We start from the raw sequence: 26,622 nt of genomic DNA on the forward strand, positions 1-26,622 counted from the left end.
TAAGTATATAGACAGAAAAAATATACTAGGTAAATTAGGAAGTTTAAGTTCGATACCACATATCCTATTGCTATCAATTACTAATTATGTGACATACGGAGATAAAGTTTTAGAGACCATAATCGCAACACCTCCACGGGCGCTATAACTGTATTTTTCAGGGCAGTGTTCATCGGCGCATTTTCCAAATACTAAATAGTTTTGTTTATCGATTGAATTAAGGAAGTGGAATTGTGATTTTCTAAGCCAGTGTTCAGATAAACAAATAATATCAATCTTATTATCATTTAAGAATTCTAGTAGATATGGTACTGCGGACATTATTCCGCGACAGTTCCAACATGCTATGTTTAAAGACTTTTATGGATGTTCGGTCTTTGTAGATAGAAAAACTGACCATGGAAGCCATTCTTTTAGAAAAATGCCTTCAGGCCAAAATGACGGATCCCGTATTAAGGTTTCACATTGAGCATCGATATTAAGTTGTGCAGAAGCTGTTCGTCGATTTTGTTTATCAAAATATCTTAAATGTGTTATATTAACACCTCTTGCAGCGAGATATTCACGCATAGATTCTTAACATGAATTGTGTTTGTCGATACCACCTACGTAGAATCTGGATACACGGTGTCTTGTTTTTTTAACAAATCCACGAAAATTGTCAACGGTTGTGGGATTACACATGGAAGTTGGAAAATGCACTTGTATATTTGTATTTTGTTCATTTCCAGTTATATTGTTGTTGGTATAAGTATAAGTTCATTCTATTCTAGCTGTTGTCATTTTCATGATTTTATTCTAAATGATATAGCTCTTACATGTCTTTGGATAAAACTAATTAAATTGTAATTAATTACATTGGCAATGTAATTGCAATGTAATCAAATACATTTGAAAATCAATGTAATTGTGATATAATTAATTACATTTAAAAATCAATGTAATTGTAATTGTAATTGTAATGTAATTAACTGATTACATTACAATTACATTGATTTTTTAAGATCGTCAATACGCATCATATTCACATAAAGAAGTTCCTTCTGAATTTAAAGGGACATTAGCTGTCAAACGGATGATCATTTGGCTTAAATTCTCATATTTGATTAATAATATACTTAAATGTAAATCCAAATTACAAAAAGTCTAAAAGAAACAATTAGCAATGCATGGACTAGATATAACGTATCAGCATTTCGTGCGTATTTAAGACGAGACGCCATCTAATTAACCACCAAGATTACCTCCGAAGATTGCCGATAGTCATTCGACCCGATTAAAACATAAATATAAAAATGAAATAGACTGAGAAGCATGCGGAGTTGTGTATTGACGATCTTACGAGGTCTGTTTAATTTCATGTTATAGATTTGAATAATGTAAATCATGGTTTTTACCTGGATATAAATAATTTCTTTTGGGCCAAATCGGTCAAAGAAATGTGTTTTTTTTTTCTATGGTGGATCACTTGTTTCACTTTTCAATGTTCTTTTCTTTTTAGTTTCTGAACACACTAAGGCCATGCGTAACCAATCTTCAGATTAAGGTCAAGTTACATCAATATGGATTCAACTGAGATTGAATTATTCACAATCATACATTTGCAATGTTTTCGATCTTACTTTGGCCGCTTTAATTACTGTTTGAGACAAAAACATTTTTTTTATCTAAATTATGGCATCTCACATGGCTTATGTCACTTTAACAGGTTTAAAGAACAATTTCAAATTTTGTTAAAGTGGCGTAATTTTAACATACATTTTGTATTATAGCAAATACTGCAAAATTTCTCCCTTCTTGTATCAGAGAGACCGTTTAAGATTTTGCCAACAACTCATCATATTTACAAAACTAATATCTTGCATTCTTGCGTCGGTGAAAAAGGTCCGTCAAGGTCGATTCAGATTGTAACATTTATATAAAATCAAAAATACAAGGACTGTAAATTAATAGAAATTAACGTGTAAAACTATAAATTAAACAACAACCCATCCATAATTATTTACACATCCTTTGGGGAAAATTCATGTACAAACTTATACATGTTATATGTATCTAAATATCTGTCAAATTTGCTTTTAAGTATAACGATGACAATCTTCACAAGTGATAAAGACAAATTGGTGGAGTAAACAGTCTTGCAAAATTATATAATATTACTATAGGTTACATAAGTTTGTATTCCGAAATAAATTAATTGTCGAAAATAATGAAGTGCAACAACCGTTAAGATATAATCACTTCATACATGATTAATTAGCTCTAAAAGTCCCACTTATTTTACACTCTTTAGAAGTTTTAGTGATGAAATTTCTATATATAACCCTCAGACGTCGTCTCGTCTGATGCAAAAGAAAATAAATAATTGTTGCTGTCTTATGAAAGTATTTTCACCCTCTCCTTTACCATGTTTACGACAGATATACGATAAAATAACTAAACAGGTACAAATAAACAAACAAATTAAAACAAAACTCAGCTTTGCAAACTGGTACCATATGAGACTGTACATTATGACAATCTATTGCCGGTTGCTGTGTGTGTGTGTATTTTTCTTGTACCGCTGTTTCATTGACGTGAGCCTCAAATCTTATTTTATTTCAGTATTTGACTTCGAATTGTCTTTTGCATTCAACTGTCCAAAATGCCTTCCCCAGGTGTATAGTTGTTTACACACGAAATAAGTATACAGAGGCGGATTTAGGGGGGGGCAGGGGGCCCGGGCCCCCCTTTTGGGGAAAAAATTTGGTTGCTTATATAGGGAATCACTGAAGTGTGACTGAAGCGGGCCCCCTCTTAGGTCAGTCAGTGGGCCCCCACTTATGAAAATTTCTGGATCCGCCACTGGTATACTAAGTTTACCCCCCACCCCCACCCCCGTACACATCGTTTTCATGTTGATGTGATAAGAGAGTTTAATATTAGAGACCATAATTTTACACCATATCCAGGTAACAAAAAAATGAAAACATTAGATTAGTAGGAATTGCTTATATTTCAGTCCCTTCTTGGATTTTGACTGGATTCATTTTTCCTCAATCTTTATATGTGTTTGTAGTCCAGTGTGGACTGTTGTTGATCGTGTTGCATTTTTAACTTTCTACTGAATTTAAAGGGGCATTAGCTGTCAAACTGATGATAACCGATTTAGCATAAATTCTCATATTTGATTCATAACATACTAAAACGTAAATCCAAATTACAAAATGTCTTAAAGAAACAATTAACAATGCATGGACTAGATATAACGTATCAGCATTTCGTGCGTATTTTACACTAGATGCCATCTAATTAGCCATCGAGATTACCTCCGAAGACTGCCGATAGTCATTCGATCCGATTTAAACATAAATATAAATATAGAATAGACTGAGAAGCATGTGGAGTTGTATAATGACGAACTTACGAGGTCTGTTTAATTTCATGTCATAGATTTGAAAAATGCAAAATCATTGTTTTTACCTGGATATGAATGATTTCTTGTTGACCAAATCGGTCAAAGAAATGGGTTTTTTTAATGGTGGATCACTTGTTTCACTTTTCAATGTTGACATTCCTTTCGTTTTAGTTTCAGAACACACTAAGGGCATGCGTAATCAATCTTCAGATTAAGGTCAAGTTAGGGTTACCTGAAGACGGGTTCAACTGAGGTTGAATTATTCACCTGCAAGTCAATAATATATTTGCAAATGTTTCGATCTTATTTTGACCAAATTGAACCAAATTGACTGCTAATAGCGAAATAGTATATCATTATTCCGCTTTAAGAACTGTTTGAGACCCCAAAACATCACATTTTAATTGTTGTCTAAATGGAATCTATCTAACATGTCTTATGTCCCTGCCTTTACAGGTTTAAATAAAATTTTCGATTGTGTTTAATTGGCCTATATTTAACATACATTTTGTATAGCAAATACTGTAAAAATTATCTCTTCTTGTATTAAACCGTTTAAGATTTTGGAAACAACTCATCGTTTAAAAAAACCAAACTAATATCTTGCATTCTTGTGTCAGTGAAAAAGGTCCGTCAAGATCGTTTCCGATTGTAAGACTTGTAACATTTATATAAAATCAAAAATACAAAAACTGTAATAGAAATTAACGTGTAAAACTATAAATTAAACAACAACCCATCCATTATTATTTTACACATCCATGTTCCAACTTATGCATGTTATATTTATCTTAATATCTGTCAAATTTGCTTTTAAGTATACCAATGACAATCTTTACAAGAGATAAAGACAAATTGGTGGAGTAAACAGTCTTGCAAAATTATATAATATTACTATAGGTTACATAAGTTTTTATTCCGAAATGAATTAATTGTCGAAAATAACTGAAGTGCAACAACCATTAAGATATAAGCACATCATACATGAATAATTAGCTCTAAAAGTCCTACTTATTTTACACTCTTTAGAAGTTTTCTAATTGAAATTTCAATATATAACCTTCAGAAGTCGTCTCGTCTGATGCAGAAAAAAAAATAATAATTGTTGCTGTCTTGTGACATGTATGAAAGTATTTTCACCCTCTCCTTTACCATGTTTTTACTACAGATATACGATAAAATGTGACGAAATAAGTTTAAGTATGGGGACTTAAACTAAGGTGTGTATTCTTGTGGTTGTGTTGTGTTGTTGGGTGTCTAAGTTTCACTCGTACACGGAACGACAAATGCTAACTATACTCTTTAACAGGGTTACCCTTTTAATCTACTGGTAGCGTGATTAAGGGAATCCTGGTCACATAAATAAATTAATGGATCCTGGTGTAGTCTGAACGAAGTCTTGCAAGTTACATAAACACAAAGTCGATTAAAAGCTCAATAATGTATCATTCAAAATCCAAAGTACATGTTACAGTTATACAAGTTTACAACATCTAAAACTGCAGGCTCAACAATACGGTGACAGAATCCTAAATCTCCTACGTACACTCCTCTCGTACACAAAATCGTCTCTCCTCCTCGTATATCGTATCTCGTCTATCTTCCACTTGCTATCTTCTCACTATCTATTTCTCTTTTTTATACTACTCTAGTAACCTGATTACAATATGGTTAATTGTAAATGACTCTGAACAAAGAAATATTCTACAGCAGCTATATTACAGGAGCCCGGAGCCCGGAACCCGGAGCCCAGAGCTAAGGTCAATCGAATCTAAGGTCAACCGAGACACCTGTATAAACTTAGTAAAGCTGATTAACATGATTGATTTGACATTTAACAAGTACAATCTGATTGAAGGCGATACAAATAGATTGTAAGGAATTACTTTATAACGGTTAATTCAAGATTTTATTCATAACCTCAGACACATACTTGTGTACAAGAGGACAATATATACAAATATAATAAGATAATACATAGCGAGACAGGACAAACGAAACTCAAATGCATAGTACATTTTAAAAGACAATTGGTACAATTAGATTAAGTATTTTATGATTTTCTTCACGAAAATTGATAATTTCCTTTGAACTTGTACGTTACATATAGACAACAAGCCAGTGAATTTGTTCTTGCTTGGATTCATTACATAGTAATTTGGTATAAACTTTGATCTAAGAGCAGAAACATCAGCATTTTTACAGGTAAACAATATATGAAACTCATCCCCTATTCCCTCATTACATAATGTACATATTCTATTTTCCCTCGCGATCCCCGCCCGTCTACCCGTCTCAATAGGTAACTTCAAATTCGAGCATCGAAGTTTAGATATGTAATATCTGTCCTTGGGTAATAATCTCAATAGATACGGTTCCAAACCAAACTCGAGTTTGAATAAAGAATAGAATTCACCCCTAGATGCAGTATGTATCTGCGAAAACCAATGCTGATAGTACTGATCTGTTAATCGCTGTTTAATCATACTTTTTAACCAATCAATATTTACAACTAATTGATCGTTCCATATAAAACTAAGACCTGTATCATCAAATATAGATTTTACATATTGAATCCATTTAAATTTGGTAGGATTAGTTTCATGTAGTTTAATCATAAATCTTAGAAGGATATTTGACAGTTTGCTCTCTGTTTTAATAGTTCTGCACCAAAATGATGCCATCCTAAGTTTTATAGAGATATCTAACGGAAACCGACCTAATTCCCCGTAAACCATAAAATTTGGTGTACTATTCCGAACACCAAGAATATTTTTACATAATTGCAATTCAGTGCATTTTCTCAATATTCTGTTTATTTTCAAACCCCCAAACCTCTGATGAATATAATAATATAGGTGCGATTACAGCATCGAAGAGTTGTAACTGCATATCAATAGGCAATGATGTGTGTTTTATCTTCCTGTAGAGAGCAAACATTGCTTTTTGTGCTTGATCAAAAATCCTTTTTCTAGCAGTACAAAAATTACCGTTATAATCAAAAGTTATTCCTAAATAATTGTAGGAATCTACAACTTCTATAGCATTACCATATACATGAAAATCAAAGTTGTCTCGTACCTTTTTTTTACTAAACACAATAATTTTTGTTTTATCTATATTAACTTGGAGTTTCCATATGTTACAATATTGTTCAAAAACATCGAGTGCATGTTGTAGTTCTTCCTTACTATCAGACATAATAACAGTGTCATCTGCGTACAAAATTACAAAGATTTTAACTAACACTTGTAACAATTCTTCACAGTTTTTAGAAATATATTCTAAATCTTTTACATCATTTTCCACAAAAAAGTTTTCTAAATCATTCAAAAACGCCGAAAACAAAAACGGTGATAAATTTTCACCCTGCCTAAAACCAACACCACAGTTGAAGAAAGTTGAACTTTGGTTACCATATCGAACACATGTCTTTATATTTTGATACATATTATAAATAACTGTAAATATTTTCCCAGTAATGTGAGATTTTTGAAACTTTTGCCATAACCCTGTTCTCCAAACAGTGTCAAATGCTCTCTTAAAATCCACAAATGTGCAAAACAATTTTTTGCCCATCGAAAAAAATATAGGTAAAATTGAATGCAGCACAAAAATATTATCGGTAGTTGAAAATCCTTTTCTAAATCCAGCCTGAGATTCTGATATAAGTTCAACTTCATCTGAGAAACTATTTAATCTCTCATTTATTATTGATGAAAAAGTTTTTCCTAAACAAGAGTTTAATGTTACACCTCTATAATTTGCAGGGTCTGCTTTGGAACATTTATTCTTAAAAATAGGAATCATAATACCAAGAGACCATAACTCTGGAACTATTCCTGTATCTAATACTAAATTAAAATGTTTAACATACATTGACATAAGATCATATACAGTACATTTTATATATTCATTAATTATTTTGTCACATCCACTAGCTTTATCATTTTTTTATTTTTTTTACACTTTTTAAAATCTCATCTTCGGTTACAGCACCATTCAATAAGCTATACAATTCATCTGGTAAATTATGTACATTAAAATTAACTTCTGGTTCCTCAGTATTTGAGTCACATCTATTAATATCTTTGAAATAGCCATAGAGAGCTTCAATAGAAATTTCAGGGTCTACGCCTTTTTTTTTTATTTGACCCAATACTATTCAAAATATTCCAAAACTTTTTACTATCTGATTTTTTGGTCTGGCGTAATTTATTTCCAATATTTCTTTGGTACTGTTCATATGCTTTAGAAATTTCCATTTTATAGCTTTTGCTTGCATTTTTCATATGTTTTCGATTTTCAGCATTTTTTTTTATAAAACTGTACCTTTTCCGCGCTTTATGAATTTTTTTTCTACTATCAAAACATTGCTTGTTAAACCAAGGTTTATTGTCGCTTTTTGGTTTGCGATTTTTAAACGGCTTGTATTTACCAAAAGTTTTTGTAGCAACTGATTGAAAAAAGTTACTAATTCTCTCTACAACTTTGTTCATCTCATTTTGATGAATCCCTTTGTTGTATCTCTAAATTATCTAATTCTAACAGTATTTGTTCTAACTGACAATCATGATCACTTTTAACATTATCTAAAAATTCTGAACACTTTTCTTTTCTCCACTTGACATATTTTTCACTACAAAATTGTGAGAGTTCGTCATTACAATTATATAAAATCACTGGAGCTTGAATAACTAAATGTAATTGACATTAGAACATACTCATCCCTTCTCGTCCAATGAAAAGTCAGTTTTTTGCCCTCTAATTTTCATAGTACATGGTTTTCCATGCACTATGAAATGCTATACATGAATGACTTTTCATTGTCAGTTAATTATGAAAGTGAACTCTTAATAGCTGCACTAACGAAGTGTACAATCCCCTAAGGCATTTTTCTTGGGAAAATAGACTACTGATTAGAAACGAAAGAGCAAAGATTAAAATAAAAATATTTTGAATTTTGCAAAATTTCATGCATTTTTTAATGGTACACATATATAGAATACACAAAAATATAATAAGGATAAATAAAATGATATTTATTTCATTTATATACCTTACATTTGAGGGAATTATTTTCTTTTTCTATCAAAAAACACATTGCCAGACTGCTGATATATAGCAGCGGATTGTTTTTGGAGAAACACAATACATTTAAATTTATCAATAAAAAGTAAACATTTAATGTTGTATGGTCTGAATTCAAATATTCATACAGAGAGTTTCATATTTATAAAAAAAAATCAAATTTCAAAAAGGGGATTTATATAACATTGTGTTGCTTTTTTAAATAAAAAAAATCTAAAGATATATAAGTATTAAATTTTACCTGAAGCAGAAGAAAAACAATTTATCCATCACAAACTATGTCAGTGCTATTTCATTTCATCCATTGAAATGACCATTACCTATGTATTATATTTAGTTCATTATAAAAAGTGAACTCTTATTTAGGTTTGACTATTACAATGGGAAAGGATAGTTTTGTAAGGTCACTCGAAAGTGTGAATATGTTCTAAATTGGTCAGACAATACTTGGTCATGTTTTATGAAGATTTAAGCCCTCGGCTTCGCCTTGGGCTTAAATCTTCATAAAACATGACCAAGTATTGTCTAACCTATAAATGGACATCTGAGACCAATGGATCAAATTCCATAATATCGAACTCTTTAACAACTGGAAATAAATTAGATGACAATAATAAAAAGTCAATAACACTTGTGTCATTACAAGTTTTTTTTACCAATACCTCTATCATTACCTACTCTTGAGTTTGCTATATACATGTTATTTCTTTTACTGATGAGAATAAGTAATCTAATTATACCATGATAATAAAATCCAATGATGCATGTAATAAACAAAAAACGTTACACAGCCCCCCCCCCCCCCTTTAGACCTGAACTTCCACGTCATATTATGCAGCATAAAAAATATAATAGAACTATAAAAATTACTCATCTCATAACTCATAATGATATTCTAACTATAATAATTGCTTGAACACACTTGAAAAAAAAACTTGGGATCCAAGAGTTACTTAAAAGACAAAAAGAAATTGTTCCGATTGACACCAATCAAAAAGTTAGGGTCACAGGTTCCAAATTTTCATAATAAACTTTAAAATAGTTTTGCGAACAAAATTAAAGTCTATGTAAAAATAAAAATAAGCACCTATCAAAACAAAAAAAATATTAAAAAAAAAATAAATATTTGCTAACTAGTGCTTTCGATGATATATTTTAAGTCTACAATTTTTTTTAAGATTTAAAACTTTTAAAACAATAGAATTTACTGTTCTTTAAAAAAAATGTAGTTAATCATTGTTTAAAGGGGTCCGTGACACCATAACAATATGTTTATATAAGAATAAGTAATCTTATTATACCATGATAATAAAAATCCAACGGTCCTACTAAAAAGCGCCCGGGAAAAGAAAAAGCGCCCGGGGAAAAAAAAGCGCCCGGAGAAGGAAAATTAGCGCCCGGAGAAGGAAAATTAGCGCCCGGAGAACAAAATAAGCGCCCGGGAGAAGAAAATAATAATATTTTATAACAATATTTTTTTTCCTTAAAAAATAAGTAATCATTGCTTATTTTGTCCTTAATATATATGGGGATATGAGGTATAATGTTTTCGCAACTGCATGGTGAACACTTTTTTATACAGATGCTGAGATAGATTTACTATATCATTTTATAAAACTAAAACTGCTTCAACATGTTCAATGGCTATGCTTATCAGGGTTTTATTACGTAGACTTAAATTTAAACCAAACACCTATTTTTTACACTCTTGTTTTAACTACGGTACATGTATAGTACTGCTTTTTTTCATGTGCTGACTTATTATGTGTACCTCTTTTGATTAAATTAATATTTATCTGTGAAATTTGGGTTGTCTTATACATTTTTCATTTTGATATCGTTTTTGAAAAAACATGTCTTTTGATGTCTTACATTTTATAAATCTTCCGCATAAACTGTGATTCATTATTATCAATCTTTCGAAAAGTATTCATATATTATTGTTAAAATTTGAAATATTCATACTTGTTTTTGTGCTTTATTATAAATGTCTATTATCTCGGAATTTGCAAATTACTTGTCTAAAAAAAAAAAAAAATCAATGTTCATAACTTAACAAATTTGTCTCATGCCACAAAAATATCTATATATTTTCCCCGGGCGCTTTTTCTGTTCCCAGGGCGCTATATTTTCTTCTCCGGGCGCTTTTTCTTTTCACCGGATGCTTTTTCTTCACCCGGACGCTCCTAGGCGCTTTTTAGTAGAAAACAGCGCCCGGGGAAAAGAAAAAGCGCCCGGCAGAGAAAAACAGCGCCCACGGAAAAGAAAAAGCGCCTGGGGATTTTTATAGATCTTGTTTTGGCATGACAACTTTGTGTCGATAAAATAAGTTATGCACATTGATTTTTTTTTTAATTTCAGAGAAGTATTTTGCAAATTCAGAAAATAGACAAGTAATAAAGCAGAAAAACAAGTCTGAATGTTTCAATTTTAACAATAATATTTGAATACTATAACAATGGATCGATCACAGTTTATGCTAAAGATTTCAAAAATGTAACTGACAGCAAAAGACATGTTTTTCAAAAACGATATAATTAGTTATCAAAGGTACCAGGATTATAATTTGGTACGCCAGACGCGCGTTTCGTCTAAGACTCATCAGTTACGCTCATATCAAAATATTTATCAAGCCAATTAAGTACGAAGTTGAAGAGCATTTAGGATTAAAAATTCCAAAAAGTTGTGCCAAATACGGCTAAGGTAATCTATTCCTGGGATATAAAAATGTAAAATGCAAAATCAACAGTGTGTACAATTAATGATTGTTAAAAACGAAAATGGATGTACAGTAAAATAATGATATATTAAAATTCCATAAGCGTACCTTTTGAATTGTTCAAGTGAACAAAAAGTTTTATTATTTTCTCTCTATTATTTATATAATGTATCACAAATCTCATCTCTGTCAATCGTAATAAAGCTGATGTGTATATGTACGTGTATTCATCTGACTGGTCATGGGGAAAAAAACCTTTGCATGAATAATTCACATTTTTGTCTGTGAGGAACATCTCAAAGTCTGCCAATTCCAGATCGTAGCATCGTACATATATATATATCCCCATTTATATTAAGGACAAAGCCGAAGCAATTATTTTTTTTTTATTCAGGAAAAAAATAATTGATATAACATATTATTATTTTATTCTCCAGGGCGCTTTTTCTTTTCCCCGGGCACTTTTTCTTTTCTCCGGGCGCTTTTTCTTCACCCGGGCGCTCCCGGGCGCTTTTTAGTAGGACCGTTGTCCAAATAATTATGACATCTTGAAAGGCTATTATAATTTTTTTCTTTGATGCCTTACTTCGACCAGAGACATATAGACAATAGACAATATTTTATTCGCACAAACACATTTACATTAAATGGTTATGGCATACAAAATGAAGACAATAAACTGACAATAGTTAAATTGATAATAATTATATTAGAATGACAGTGGTATTCACAGCGAAGAAGAAAAAGGCTATAAATATCAAGTTAACACATTGTTAATGTTCATGAACAATTAAAAAAAGAACACAAACAAAAATTCAGTTGCATATTAAAAAAAAAATATACAGATGCATATATATATATGTCTCTGCTTCGACGTAAGGCGTCAAAGAAAAAAAATATAATAGCTTCCAATTATTTGGACTAGTAGGACCGCAATTATTATATTAAATCCTCGATTAAATCAGAGACATATAAAATGTATTATATGTCTCTGATTAAATTAAATCAATTCATTTGAAAGTTCACCTTTCAAATTTAAGTTCCCAAATGAACCCCGGAAATATACAAATATATAGTTCTTTCTTAAATATTTATATAACTAGGTACTGAATTTCAGTGAATGTTATATTAAAATGTGTACGTTTTTTAAGGCAAAAATGGCACACCCCTACCAAAATAATATCGAAGTTACCCCCCCCCCCCCCCCCCCCCCCGTGATCGTGGTGTGTAACTGATAGCTTTGTCCGAGTCTGAGGTCTGAGTACATGCTCCTCTCCCCGGTACAACAAAGCCCCAGGTACTGAGAATGATTTGGCGCCGTCGCCGTAAACAGCTATAAAAAGTATTGTATTTTCTGTGGGAACAGTATATCTAACATATATATGTTCCTGATGTACTTCAGATCTATTTCAGAAGAAGTGCTTTTGATAAATAATTATCATTTGTATCTAGATGTACAAAATGTATAAAATAAGTTGCTTTCTTTTAAAAAAAGAAAAGCAATACATGAACCTAAGACCGCTGACTGGTTACCAAAAGATTGTTGCTGAATTTGAGTTTGCTTTGACGTGACATAATTAACTTGAATAGAAGAAGCCAGTTGAAAGTGTGAAATTACAGCTACTATTTGAATATACATTTTAAAGTTCAACTTTATTCATTACTTGGGAATGCACATAATTTTTCAGATGATAACCCTTTTGCAAATCCCCGGATGACTTATGCAAATTGCACAAATTTAAATTTATGCACTTAGTTTGCTTTATAATCTGGAATTCTGGATGCATTTATTTTACCTATCATATCTTTTATTTTGTTTCCTGTTTGGATGCCTTTACAGTGTTCCCACCTGCCCTAAATAGAAGGGTGCCTTATCCATGGTGCCCTAACCCCTGCCCTTCTGCCCTCCAAAGCCAAAGAATGACCCCCTCTGTTTGTTTCAAATGGTATTTTTTTTCTCCAAGGAGTATTTGGCAAAGGAAGGGGGTAATGTTTTTTTTTGTTCCAATTGTATTTTAATGGATCTGAGATACTACACAAACAAACAATTAACCTCACCCTTTTTCAGTAATGCATTTATGAGTGAATAGTTGCAATTGTTTGAGTAAAGACCAGTAACAAATATTTCTGTCAGTGTGTACGTCCAGTCGATTCGGGAAGACCTTTTCACATGAATTATATGTTCGGCAATGATGATGGATGAGTCTTGATAAAGGGTTAATAAGGCTATGTAAAGTGTTTTTATAACAAATAAATATATATCAAGTTTAGACAAATATTTCTGTAAAGAACTTTATTAATAATTGTTATAAGTATCAATTTTATATAAAAATCATTTCTTTTTTAAATATACATGGGAAAATTAAAGTTCTGAATGCCTAGTTTTGTGTACACTTAACCTACACAAGGCCTACATGGACTATCGACTGCATGTCGACAAAACATAATTTAAACTACATGTAAACATTGAGTTTTATCAATGGGAACGTAATTATGTTTGGTTTATGTGTGAGTTACACTAACACAACATCGAGTTTATGTCAATGTGAACACGGCCTTTGAGGTTCATCATAAAAGAGACATACATATATAACACAAAAGTCTCTGATCATAACAAATGGACAAATACATGTATGGCTATGTTTTGATTTGAAAAACTACTCTGAGTACAGACTAACCTGTGCAGTTACAAAAGTTTGAAGGCCTGGTTGCCAGGCAACCCTCCCGATTCAGGTTTCATATTGGGTTACAGTTCACTAGTCAGACTTTCATACATGTAGCTTGAGAATTCTTTGTAACTTTATACATGTAAATATATCCCTTTAAGTGTGTTCTGAGGACAAGATTCCTTGTTTGTTTTTTAGGAAAGGGAGAGAGTATCTGGGACAGATTTACACATAGTGGTCATGTACCAGGTGGAGCCACTGGTGATACCGCAGCAGACAGCTTCAATAAATACTCAGAAGATATCACTTGTATTCAACATTTAGGGGTAAATACATTTAATAAGTATACCTGGTTAATTATGTATCATACTCAAAAGATATTACTTATATTTAAATTAAGGGGTTAGTTATAGCTATACCAGGTATGTATCATAAAAGATATCACATATATATTTATTTAGGGGTTTGTGATAGTTAGACCAGACTCATAAGACGTCACTTAGAGCTTATGATCGTCAACATGGAGCCTTGGCAAATATATGATTCCCAATAAGACAATTATCAATGACTATATATGTCATATATCCTTTTCGGCTGTTGTCTGCTCTATGGTCGAGTTGTTGTCGCTTTGACACATTCCCCAATTTCCATTCTTAATTTTATTAACATGTAACCTAAACAATAATAAAGCAAAATCTATACTTAATGATAGCTATTGAACAACAGTAGACAAATGTAAAACAACTTAATATAATTTAATTTTGGATGTACATTTGTAACACGTCTTCTGATTGGCTGACGTTATTTTGTTATGAGCCTATAGACATAATTTGGTCATGTGACTGACGTCATCAACGTTTTTTGCATGTTTTCTACGGTATAAAATGGAATTTAGAATTAAATTATAAGAAATGACTGTAATATTTTATCTGTCTATTCGAAATAACATAAAAAATGTGGTGCACACTGTTAAATAACCCGCTACGTGCGTTATTCAGTGTGGTCCAAATTTTTTATGTTATTTCTTCATAGACAGAAAAAATATTACAGTCATTCCTTAAAGAGAAAACTGATGGCCTTATTTTATACAAAAAAAAAAACAGTGTATAGGCATGATATAGATTACATTGTAAGTGACTTAGAAATGTGTTCTTCATTCCAAGCAACCAAATATTAGCCTTGCTGGCAAGAGAACTAAAAGGAATGTAAACCTTTAATTTACAAAATCTAACAAATGTATAATTGGTGCTGATAAGCATTAAAACACAAAACATAATACAAAAAAATTATAATAAATTACCAAAACAAACATGTAGCACTTAAACAATTTCCAACCCAATGCACACTTCACAATAACAAAATACAATCATGTCATGTATGTGATTGTAATATATAATATAATGAACCTGGTGATTGCCTATTATAGTGCATGTCAATATGACCACATGACAATACACTATCTTTACGTAATAGGTCCTTAAATAAATAACAGAGAGTTGAATAAAGTACATTAATTTTAAACTAAACAACAGACTTTTATATTCTTTATGGAAAACAAAGTTGAAGCAAATTAGAATTTATTCCAAATTAAAGTGAAAAAAGCATGCTTTATAAATGTAGTATGACATCGGGCAAACAAAATTAAAAAAAATCCCAAACAAAAATAATTATCATTTTAATAAAGTACAAAACCAAAAATCACAAGCAAATAAGCTTAAATTTACTTTTGTGTCGACCATTTATTCAGTTAAATGACATGCACAGGGCCCAAATCAGTGATTTTTCTTTTCCAATCAACACAGCTTAAATTTAATCATGTTAATTGAACCTCCTTTTGTGCCAGAATAAGTGATCACATATGTGACCCGCCATGACATTTCCAAGCTTATGGAGGTAGAACGTCATGTTAGAAATATTATAAACAGGATCAATCTCGAGATTCAATGAAATATGTATTGCGAAGAAGAGATAAACACTTTCCTTTGCTTCTTTTTTGCAGACGCCGAACTATACATCATATATAAGTTTTGAAGAAGTTTTAGTTTATCGTTTGAAGTGAAAAATATTTGAATCAACATTTTAAATTGATACAAAAAAAAAAAATTCTGCTCTGTAGATTTCCTTTCATAAATGAAGTCTGAAATATATCCATAATAATAAATGCACCATATTAAATGCATTTAAGAGAACACCTACTTATAAACTGTTACATGTTGCATACTATGTAAAGAGACATGCACAATAAATCTAAAATAAAAAAAGGAATTCTTAAAGCTTATTTTGACCAATTTTAAACATATTTCAACAAGTTTAAATTACATGTTCTAGAATAGAGCTACAAACAAAACAAAAATGCTGAGACTGCTCTAAAGATTTTTTTTTCATAAATGAAGTCTGAAATATACCCATAATAAATTCACCAAATCAAATGCATATATGAGAACACCTCATAAACTGTTACGCGTCGCATACTATGTTTAGAGACATGCATAATAAATCTAAATTAAAAAAAAAAGGAATTCTTAAAGTTTACTTTGACAAATTTTAAACTAACTTCATTTCAACAAGTTTAAATGACATGTTCTAAAATAGAGATAAGAATTGTTTGTATTGTAGTAAATTTAAGTCTTTGATATTTTATTCAAATACGCTATTGAACATCACTAAGGGGATGACCATTTGTTATTCTGGGTGGGGGGTCAGGAGGATTTGTTTTTGATCGGTTATTTATTTTTGTAAACTAAGAGGACAGATTATTCATTTTCTGCACTATTGAAGCAAGATTTTTCATTTTCATTAAAGCAAGAGACTGATTATTCATTTTCACAACTATATTTATGATATGCAAAATCATACAATTTTTAAAAGATTTGTTTATTATAAATAATACATGTATAGTCAAGTCATTATGTATCATTTAATCAGAATTAATCATCATCCTCTGCAGAAATGAATCTTTTATATTCCCAACTGCATATACATGTATTGCATACATACATAGTATTAAAGTTTTGTTATAACTAGCCTCTTATAAAAGTCTTGGAAATTGTATTTCTCGGAACGGAGAGAGGAAATTTTTTTTTGAAGGGTTTTGGAGTCACTGAAGGCCCAAGAAGCTATAGAACAAATGATGCAAAATCATGCTTTCTGGATGTTCAGAAGACATATTCATAACTTTGAAAATGCAAGTTTTGTTTTAATCATTTTTTGACAATATTTTGGTCTCAAAGCAAAATGTATAAATTCAGTTTAAGACTTAAGTTTCTAGGGACAACATCAAAAGACCAATGTGCATGATAAAGCAAAAATGGAAATTCACATAGTTAAGTCTGTGGCTACTGGTTTTTTAGCTCACCTGGCCCGAAGGGCCAAGTGAGCTTTTCCCATCACTTGGCGTCCGGCGTCCGGCGTCGTCTGTCGTCCGTCGTCCGTCGTCGTTAACTTTTACAAAAATCTTCTCCTCTGAAACTGCTGGGCCAAATTAAACCAAACTTGGTTACAATCATCATTGGGGTATCTAGTTTAATAAATGTGTGGCGTGACCCGGCCAACCAACCAAGATGGCCGCCATAGCTAAAAATAGCACATAGGGGTAAAATGCAGTTTTTGGCTTATAACTCAAAAACCAAAGCATTTAGAGCAAATCTGACATGGGGTAAAATTGTTTATCAGGTCAAGATCTATCTGCCCTCAAATTTTCAAATGAATGCGACAACCCGTTATTGGGTTGCTGCCCCTGAACTGGTAATTTTTGGGAATTTTTGCTGTTTTTGGCTATTATCTTGAATATTATTATAGATAGAGATAAACTGTGAACAGCAATAATGTTCAGCAAAATAAGATTTACAAATAAGTCAACATGACCAAAATGGTCAGTTGACCCCTTTAGGAGTTATTGACCTTTATAGTAAATTTTTAACCATTTTTCGTAAATCTTAGTAATCTTTTACAAAAATCTTCTCCTCTGAAACTACTGGGCCAAATTAATCCAAACTTGGCCATAATCATCTTTGGGATATCTAGTTTAAAAAATGTGTGGCGTGACCCGGCAAACCAACCAAGATGGCAGCCATGGCTAAAAATAGAACATAGGGGTAAAATGCAGTTTTTGGCTTTTAACTCAAAAACCAAAGCATTTAGAGCAAATCTGACATGCGGTAAAAGTGTTAATCAGGTCAAGATCTATCTGTCCTGAAATTTTCAGATGAATTGGACAATCTGTTGTTGGGTTGCTGCCCCTGAATTGGTAATTTTAAGGAAATTTTGCTGTTTTTGGTTATTATCTTGAATATTATTATAGATAGAGATAAACTGTAAACATCAATAATGTTCAGCAAAGTAAGATTTACAAATAAGTCAGCATGACCAAAATCGTCAGTTGACCCCTTTAGGAGTTATTGACCTTTATAGTCAATTTTTAACCATTTTTTCGTAAATCTTAGTAATCTTTTACAAAAATCTTTTTCTCTGAAACTACTGGGCCAAATTAAACTAAACTTGGCCACAATCATCATAGGGGTAACTTGTTAAAAAAATGTGTGGCGTGACCCGGCCAACCAACCAAGATGGCCGCCATGGCTAAAAATAGAACATAGGGGTAAAATGCAGTTTTTGGCTTATAACTCAAAAACCAAAGCATTTAGAGCAAATCTGACAATGGGTAAAATTGTTTATCAGGTCAAGATCTATCTGCCCACAAATTTTCAGATGAATCCGACAACCCGTTGTTGGGTTGCTGCCCCTAAATTGGTAATTTTAAGGAAATTTTACTGTTTTTGGTTATTATCTTGAATATTATTATAGATAGAGATAAACTGTAAACAGCAATAATGTTCAGCAAAGTAAGATTTACAAATAAGTGAACTTGACCGAAATGGTCAGTTGACCCCTTTAGGAGTTATTGCCCTTTATAGTCAATTTTTAACCATTTTTCGTAAATCTTAGTAATCTTTTACAAAAATCTTCTTCTCTGAAACTACTGGGCCAAATTAATCCAAACTTGGCCACAATTATCTTTGGGGTATCTAGTTTAAAAAATGTGTCCGGTGACCTGGCCATTCAACCAAGATGGCTGCCATAGCTAAAAATAAAACATAGGGGTAAAATGCAGTTTTTGGCTTATAACTCAAAAACCAAAGCATTTAGAGCAAATCTGACATTGGATTGAAATGTTTATCAGGTCAAAATCTATCTGCCCTGAAATTTCGGATGAATCGGACAACCTGTTGTTGGGTTGCTGCCCCTAAATTGGTAATTTTAAGGAAATTTTACTGTTTTGGGTTATTATCTTGAATATTATTATAGATAGAGATAAACTTTAAACAGCAATAATGTACAGCAAAGTAAGATTTACAAATAAGTCAACATGACTGAAATGGTCAATTGACCCCCTAAGGAGTTATTGTCCTTTATAGTAAATTTTTAACAATTTTCATAAAATTTGTAAATTTTTACAAACATTTTTTACTGAAACTACTGGGCCAAGTTCATTATAGATAGAGATAATTGTAAGCAGCAAGAATGTTCAGTAAAGTAAGATGTACAAACACATTATCATCACCAAAACACAATTTTGTCATGAATCCATCTTCTTCTTTGTTTAATATTCACATAGACCAAGGTGAGCGACACAGGCTCTTTAGAGCCTCTAGTTTTTAAACTCATGATCGAGTTTATAACAAAATTACTAGATTACAAAAGGAATGCATCACTAACAGAATACAGAAAGACAATCAATGAACAAAAGACAAATAAATAAGAAACATTGATCCTGAAAAATCAGGGCTACATCTGAGGGATACAAGGCAATCACCGTGAACACAATTTGATATGGAGACAAGTGTTTGGTTTTGAAACTTCCTACATGAGACATTTGCCTCAATGTAGTTATGGCCCTTTTAAAATAAGAGTGAGGTACGGTTTCCTGAGACAATATATCTCAAGTTAAATGAAACCAATTTTAAGACATTTCAAGTATATTTAAATAATATTTATACTTTTATTATCAAAAAAATTGAGATGCGTTTCACAAATTTTTTTGGAGAAAATTAAAATTAATTTATGAAGAATCTGGTGCCATCTCATACTTTCGATTAGACCTACGTTACTGAGTTATTTATTTTCAATACATTGCAAGTCAAGTCAAGTAATTTTTTTTCTATCTTCCACAGAAAATACCATTTATTTTTGTTATTATCAAGGCTGAGTTATTTATTTAAAAAATCCTCCTGCCCCCCCCCCCCCCCTCTAGAATATCAAATGGTTGTCCCCTAAGAGCCAATAAATAAAATAATTTTGAGTTTTATAAATTAGTGCCTTCAATAAATAAAAGTCGTCATAGAACAGTCTCATTTCCATACCGGTATTCGAAATGACTCGTTGCTTTTACAACAAAAATACATGTCATAAAAACATGACTAGATTTTCTAGATAAATATAGAAAAAGCAAATTTTAGACAATGTACCCTCCTAAGCCTTGAAGTGGCAAGTCACATATAGTTAATGGAGTTTTTCTCACAATGACTTTCTACCTCCATAAGCCTGGATATGTTGTGGCTGGTCACATATGTGTAGGTGAGATATCTGTAGAAACTTATTGAGTTTTTTTTCTAAGCTATCTATAGCTCACTAAACCGGTTTTATGTCATTATAATATTAAAAGCCTTTCAGAGACCACTTGTCAATAACAGACCAAAAACAGCTAAAAAACATTTGCCTTTGAAAATAGACAACCATTTTCTTTTGCAGTCTCTCGGTCCAAAATTTCATGATTGATTAGACATGGATATGCAAAAGTGAACTGTATCCTATAAACATGATAAAAGTCATATTCATCTTCTAAATAAATGTTTTTAAATTTTTCTTGCTGAAAAAGTGAGAAAATTGTGGTAAAAAAAACAATGAAAATTTGACTGCAATAATTCTGACAAAATTCTATATACCGGTACTAATAAAAAAAACAAGGAAAAGTGGTATGAAACATTCAAATGTATTCCATAATCTTACAAAGGTTTTGTATTTTCTTGTAGGCAAAGTATTTTAAACTTCAATTGTCATGGACCAGAATACAACCATTAGGTGATGGACCATTTAACATTGAAGGTATACAGCACTATCATAATGTCATTGCTGCTTACCAAGAAGCAGGGATTTCCATCATGGTGGAGCTATATCACTGGGATCTACCTCAGGCACTTCAAGATTTAGGAGGATGGCTCAATCCTACCATTGTTGATAAATTTGCAGCTTATGCAGATAGATGTTTCCAGGAATATGGCCTCAAGGTAGTATAGCACTTAGTGAGAAAAATAACCTGTGTAAATATGTAAGCCTGAAGGTGTAATAATAATAATGATAATAAATTCTTTATTTAAAGAGGGTAACTGAATTAGAACTAGTCTAATATTCATTGAGGCCCTTAAACAAAATTTGACGGGACATATTATGGTATACAAATCCTGGCGTCCGTCTGTCTGGCGTCCACATTTTGCACTGTAACTTGAGAACCCCTTATCAAAATTTCATGAAACTTAACATAGTTGTTTCTTATGATGGTCAAACAATCTGTATACTTTTTGGTGATAACAAGATTTAAACTTTTGAGTTACGGAACTTAATATCTAAAACAGGGGTATGTATTTTTCACATGTCACGCTGTATCTCAAAAACAATTTCTGATTATTGCTTTAAACTTCACACACTTCTTAATTATATTACCGTAATCCAAAGATCTGTATACTTTTTGGTGATGATTCAAAATTTTATTTTAGAGTAATTGAGTTTTTTTATAAAAAAAGGGGTTGGGTTTTCACATGTCGCGCTGTCTCTCATAAAATATTTATGATTATTGCTTTAAATTTTACATACTATTTAATTATATTAATCTGAAGATCTGTATACTTTTTGGTGATGATGCAAAATTCTATTTTGGAGTTATTGAGTTTTTTTATAAAAAAAAAGAAATGGGGTTTTCACATGTTACATTGTATCTTAAAAACCATTAATGGCTATTGCTTAAAACTTAACACACTTCTTAATTATATTAACCTAAAGATCTGTATATTTTTTGTTGATGATTCAAAATTTTACTTTAGAGTTATTGAGTTTTTTGTAAAAAAAGTTTTTAAAAAAGTTTTTTTTGTAAAAAAAAAGGTTTTTTTCACAAGTCGCGCTGTATCTCAGAAACTATTTATGATTATTGCATAAAACTTCTCACACAAGACGAAGGGCGTATCATGGGCTCATGGCGTATCTGTTTATTATGTATATTTATTTAAAGATATAGACTGACACGAAGTCACATTTCTACCTATTACAATTAATATCATGAATGTGGTGACATTATATACCTTGATATGAACTACTTCAATGTAGTACTAACTACTAGAAAGCTCTTACTTACACAAGGGATGTACAGTTTAAAACAATATAAGTTATATGGTTTGCTACTGACCCTCTAAGGATCCATAGAGGGTTAGTAAAACCCATAGCCATAGGGGTGAGGCTGTAGACTGAGTTTCCTATGGATTCGTAAGGTAAGTAGTGATCATCGAACCGTATAAGGAATTTATTGCACACAGGAATTTTCCTGCTGCGCTTTGTAGAAGAAAGAACAATGGAAATACAACATCAATAGACGGCATCACCATTAACAGTAAATGTGACGTAATGAACTCCCTATGAAATTTACCAACCTCCTACAGATCCATAGGGGGTCACCATGTGACAGAGTTAAACTAATCACAACATGATATTTTACCAGTAGTTTGAGAGTGCACACGCTGAAATGTCTCGCTTTTATACTAATCATTGATATTATGTTAATAGTCATAAGTATAAAGCTATGCTTTATTACAACTGTCACATAAACTTAACATTAACCAAGATAACTAAACAAAGACCAATGAATCTTGAAAATGACGTCAAGGTCAGATGAAATATGCCAGGCAGACATGTACAGCTAACAAAGCTTCTATACAACATATATAGTTGACCCATTACTTATAGTTTAAGAAAAATAGACCAAAACACAAAAACTTGACACTGTTCAATGAACCGTGAAAATGAGGTCACGGTCAAATAAAACCTGCGCGACTGACATAATGATAAAGATCATAAAAAATTTCCATACACCAAATATAGTTGACCTATGGCATATAGTATTAGATAAAAAGACCAAAACTCAATAACTTAACTTTGACCACTGAACCATGAAAATGAGGTCAGAGTCACATGACATCTGCCCGCTAGACATGTACACCTTACAATCATTCCATACAACAAATATAGTAGACCTATTGCATATACATGTAGTATGAGAAAAACAGACCAAAACACAAAAATTTAACTATAACCACTGAACCATGAAAATGAGGTCATGGTCAGATGACACCTGCCAGTTGGACATGTACACCTTACAGTCCTTCCATACACTGAATATACTAGCCCTATTGCTTATAGTATCTGAGATATGGACTTGACCACCAAAACTTAACCTTGTTCACTGATCCATGAAATGAGGTTGAGGTCAAGTGAAAACTGTCTGACATACATGAGGACCTTGCAAGGTACGCACATATCAAATATAGTTATCCTATAACTTATGATAAGAGAGAATTCAAATTTGAACTTTTTTTCAAGTGGTCACTGAACCATGAAAATGAGGTCAAGGACATTGGACATGTGACTGACGGAAACTTCGTAACATGAAGCATCTATATACAAAGTATGAAGCATCCAGGTCTTCCACCTTCTAAAATATAAAGCTTTTAAGAAGTGAGCTAACGCTGCCGCCGCCGGATCACTATCCCTATGTCGAGCTTTCTGCAACAAAAGTTGCAACCTTGACAAAAAGTGAAAAGATAAACATGTACACTGATGTCAATTTCAAGTTGTTATTATATTACAAATAATTTTGTTGATATTATAGGTGAAACAATGGATCACATTTCATGATCCATATACATTTGTTTATGGAGGATACGGAACAAAAGACATTGCCCCTGGTATTGATGGCCCTGCAGAGACTGTTTACAAGGCTGCCAGTAATGTCTTACTGGCCCATGCAGCTGTGTACTACAAATACAAGAACAACTACAAAACTAAACAGCAGGGTGAGCAGTCATTATATTTTAAACGTTTTTCAAATTAACATGGTAATGGAAGAAGAAGCTTTGGTCTCTTGTTTGCTACTTTAGCTAATGACAATTTTTAAGCTATTAATTCGATTCTTCAAATTTTAGAATCCCTTAAAAAGCAATTATTTGAACCAATTCTATGCCTTAGATCTTAGATAGATTCTTACTTTAACATGTACATGCAACTTAAACATATTTATACAAATTGCAAGCTTTTGGTTGCATTTTCTAATCATGTATGGGATAAAAAAAACTTTTGTAAGAATCAGAAAGTAAATTATTTGTTTGTATATTTAATTTAAGGTGAGATTGGAATAACTTTACAGACCAATTGGTATGAAGTCTCAGACGACAAAGAATCAACAAGAAATAGAGGATTACATTTTGATATAGGAATGTGGGCACATCCTTTGTTTAAAGGACAGTGGCCTGAGGAAATGGAGGTCTATGCCAGAAATTTCAACATAACAAGTGTAAAGGGTAAATATATTATAAACTGGTATTCATTTAAAATTTTTTTTTTGTCTATAATGGTAATTCAGTGGTTGTCTGTCGTTTGTTTATGTGTAACATATTTGTTTTTCGTTCATTTTTCATATAAATAAGGCCGTTAGTTTTCTTGTTTGAATTGTTTTACATTGTCATATCAGGGCCTTTTATAGCTGACTATGTGGTATAGGCTTTGCTCATTGTTGAAGGCTGTACGGTGATCTATAGTTGTTAATGTCTGTGTCATTTTGGTCTCTTGTGGACAGTTGTCTCATTGGCAATCATACCACATCTTCTTTTTTTATAATGATTATAATTTCTTAATCAGTGTATAATCCTTTAAGATTTTACCCAATTTTCTTGCTGTTGTTAATTCAAAGTTTTTTCTTGTAAATTTAGAACTTGAATTATAAATTTTATCAGCATTAAATTATATTAAATTAAGCATTTCACAAAATCATTGCAATTAGAATTAAACTTTTCTCTATTGTTTATCAATCACAATGAACCCTAAAATTTCTGAATTTACAACATATTATTACAGAAGAATATAAAAAATATTAACTATTGAATTTCAGATTTCTGAACTGTGACAACTTGAATCAGTCTGTATGACATTATATTGATCTGATTTTTGTTTGAACAGTTTCAGTGTCAAATAATACTGAACACTCCTAAAATTCTGTGAACACATTTGACTTTTTATATTGTCATTTTAACTTTTGAAATTTGTTTGAACTTTCAGTCTTTGTATTAAGCAGATAACTTGGAGCAACGTTATGTTAAACTACTTACTACAACTCTTATAATAAATTCCTAACATAAAGTTCATACTCCTAGTTTAAGCTTTACCCAAACAAAACTTTAACATTAAGTCAGACCATTACTATAAAGTATAGGATCCTTAAAGGTTAGGCTAATTAATAGAAAACTTTTGATATTGCACAGAGTTATTTTTACAATTTTTTTTTACATTTCTAGGTACTGTAGAGTTTCTGGATTTACTGTATGTAGGAACCATGTTTGCTGATCCTGTTCCAAGAGAAAATACTGAATTCTCATCTTTTAACAATGATAAACAACTCAGGACTTACAAATATGCGTATGTTAAAGATTATTGTAGCATAATTCTATGTACTTTTCATGCATTGTATGTGTTAAAACATGCGTCATGTATATCACACTTTTATGAACAGTACATGTAAGTTCAGAAATAAATGATGTATTTCCAATAACTCCAGTATTTTTATATGAATTGCAACCACAAGGCTATACAGAGAATATATTTAAAAAAAAATGTTAGTTATTATGCCCCACCTACAATAGTAGAGGGTCATAATGTTTTCTGGTCTGTGCGTCTGTCCCTCCGTCAGTCCGTCAGTTTGTCTGTAAGTTCATCAATCTGTCCCGCTTCAGGTTAAAGTTTTTAGTCAAGGTAGTTTCGGATGAAGTTGAAGTCCAATCAACTTGAAACTTAGTACACATGTTCCCTGTGATATGATCTTTCTAATTTTAATGCCAAATTAGAGGTTTGACCCAAATTTCATTGTCCACTGAACATAGATAATGATAGTGCGAGTGTGACATCTGTGTGCCGGTACTAAGGACACATTCTTGTTTTTTATCAACTGAAACCATGTATACTTTTGACATATATATTTATTTCTTTTCATTTTATTCAAAGATCTGACACTGAAACAGCATCTGGTATAAGAAAAATACTAAACTGGATTAACAAAGAATATCCAATATCAGTGATGTATATGGCAGGGTATCTTGGTAGACCAGCTGGTGGGACACAGTCTTTACAGGACACAGAAAATGTCCAGTGGTACAAAACCCACATTAATCAATTACTGAAAGGTATAGTACATAAAAAAAACAATGGCTGTTGTTTATATTGCCAATGCATTTATTTTCCTGTACAAGTATGTTCATTTAAAAAGATGTAAGGACACATTTTAGTTTTTCAAAGTATTAAACTCAAATAAATTTTAAAGGTGTTGCGAGTCTTTATGTAATTTTAGGCTTTTTTATTTGAAAGAGAGCATTAAGTCAGAATTAAGGAAGAAGCATTTCAAATAAACATAAAATAAGGAGGGAAAATTAAAATATTGATATCTG

General features: G+C 31.7%; 1 protein-coding gene across 1 annotated transcript in view; it reads left to right on the plus strand.

Annotated features, from left to right (window-relative positions):
* LOC139529072 (lactase/phlorizin hydrolase-like) overlaps positions 1-26,622 on the plus strand; it is a 112,986-nt gene that overhangs the window by 22,244 nt on the left and 64,120 nt on the right. Inside the window, exons 2-7 of the mRNA XM_071325320.1 lie at positions 14,072-14,199; positions 20,902-21,156; positions 23,802-23,985; positions 24,313-24,489; positions 25,480-25,600; positions 26,183-26,361. Coding sequence (XP_071181421.1) covers positions 14,072-14,199; positions 20,902-21,156; positions 23,802-23,985; positions 24,313-24,489; positions 25,480-25,600; positions 26,183-26,361 — 1,044 coding nt within the window. The remainder of the gene's footprint in view (positions 1-14,071; positions 14,200-20,901; positions 21,157-23,801; positions 23,986-24,312; positions 24,490-25,479; positions 25,601-26,182; positions 26,362-26,622) is intronic.

This window comes from Mytilus edulis, chromosome 6 (assembly GCF_963676685.1).
Source record: "Mytilus edulis chromosome 6, xbMytEdul2.2, whole genome shotgun sequence".
In the NCBI taxonomy this organism is placed as follows: domain Eukaryota; kingdom Metazoa; phylum Mollusca; class Bivalvia; order Mytilida; family Mytilidae; genus Mytilus; species Mytilus edulis.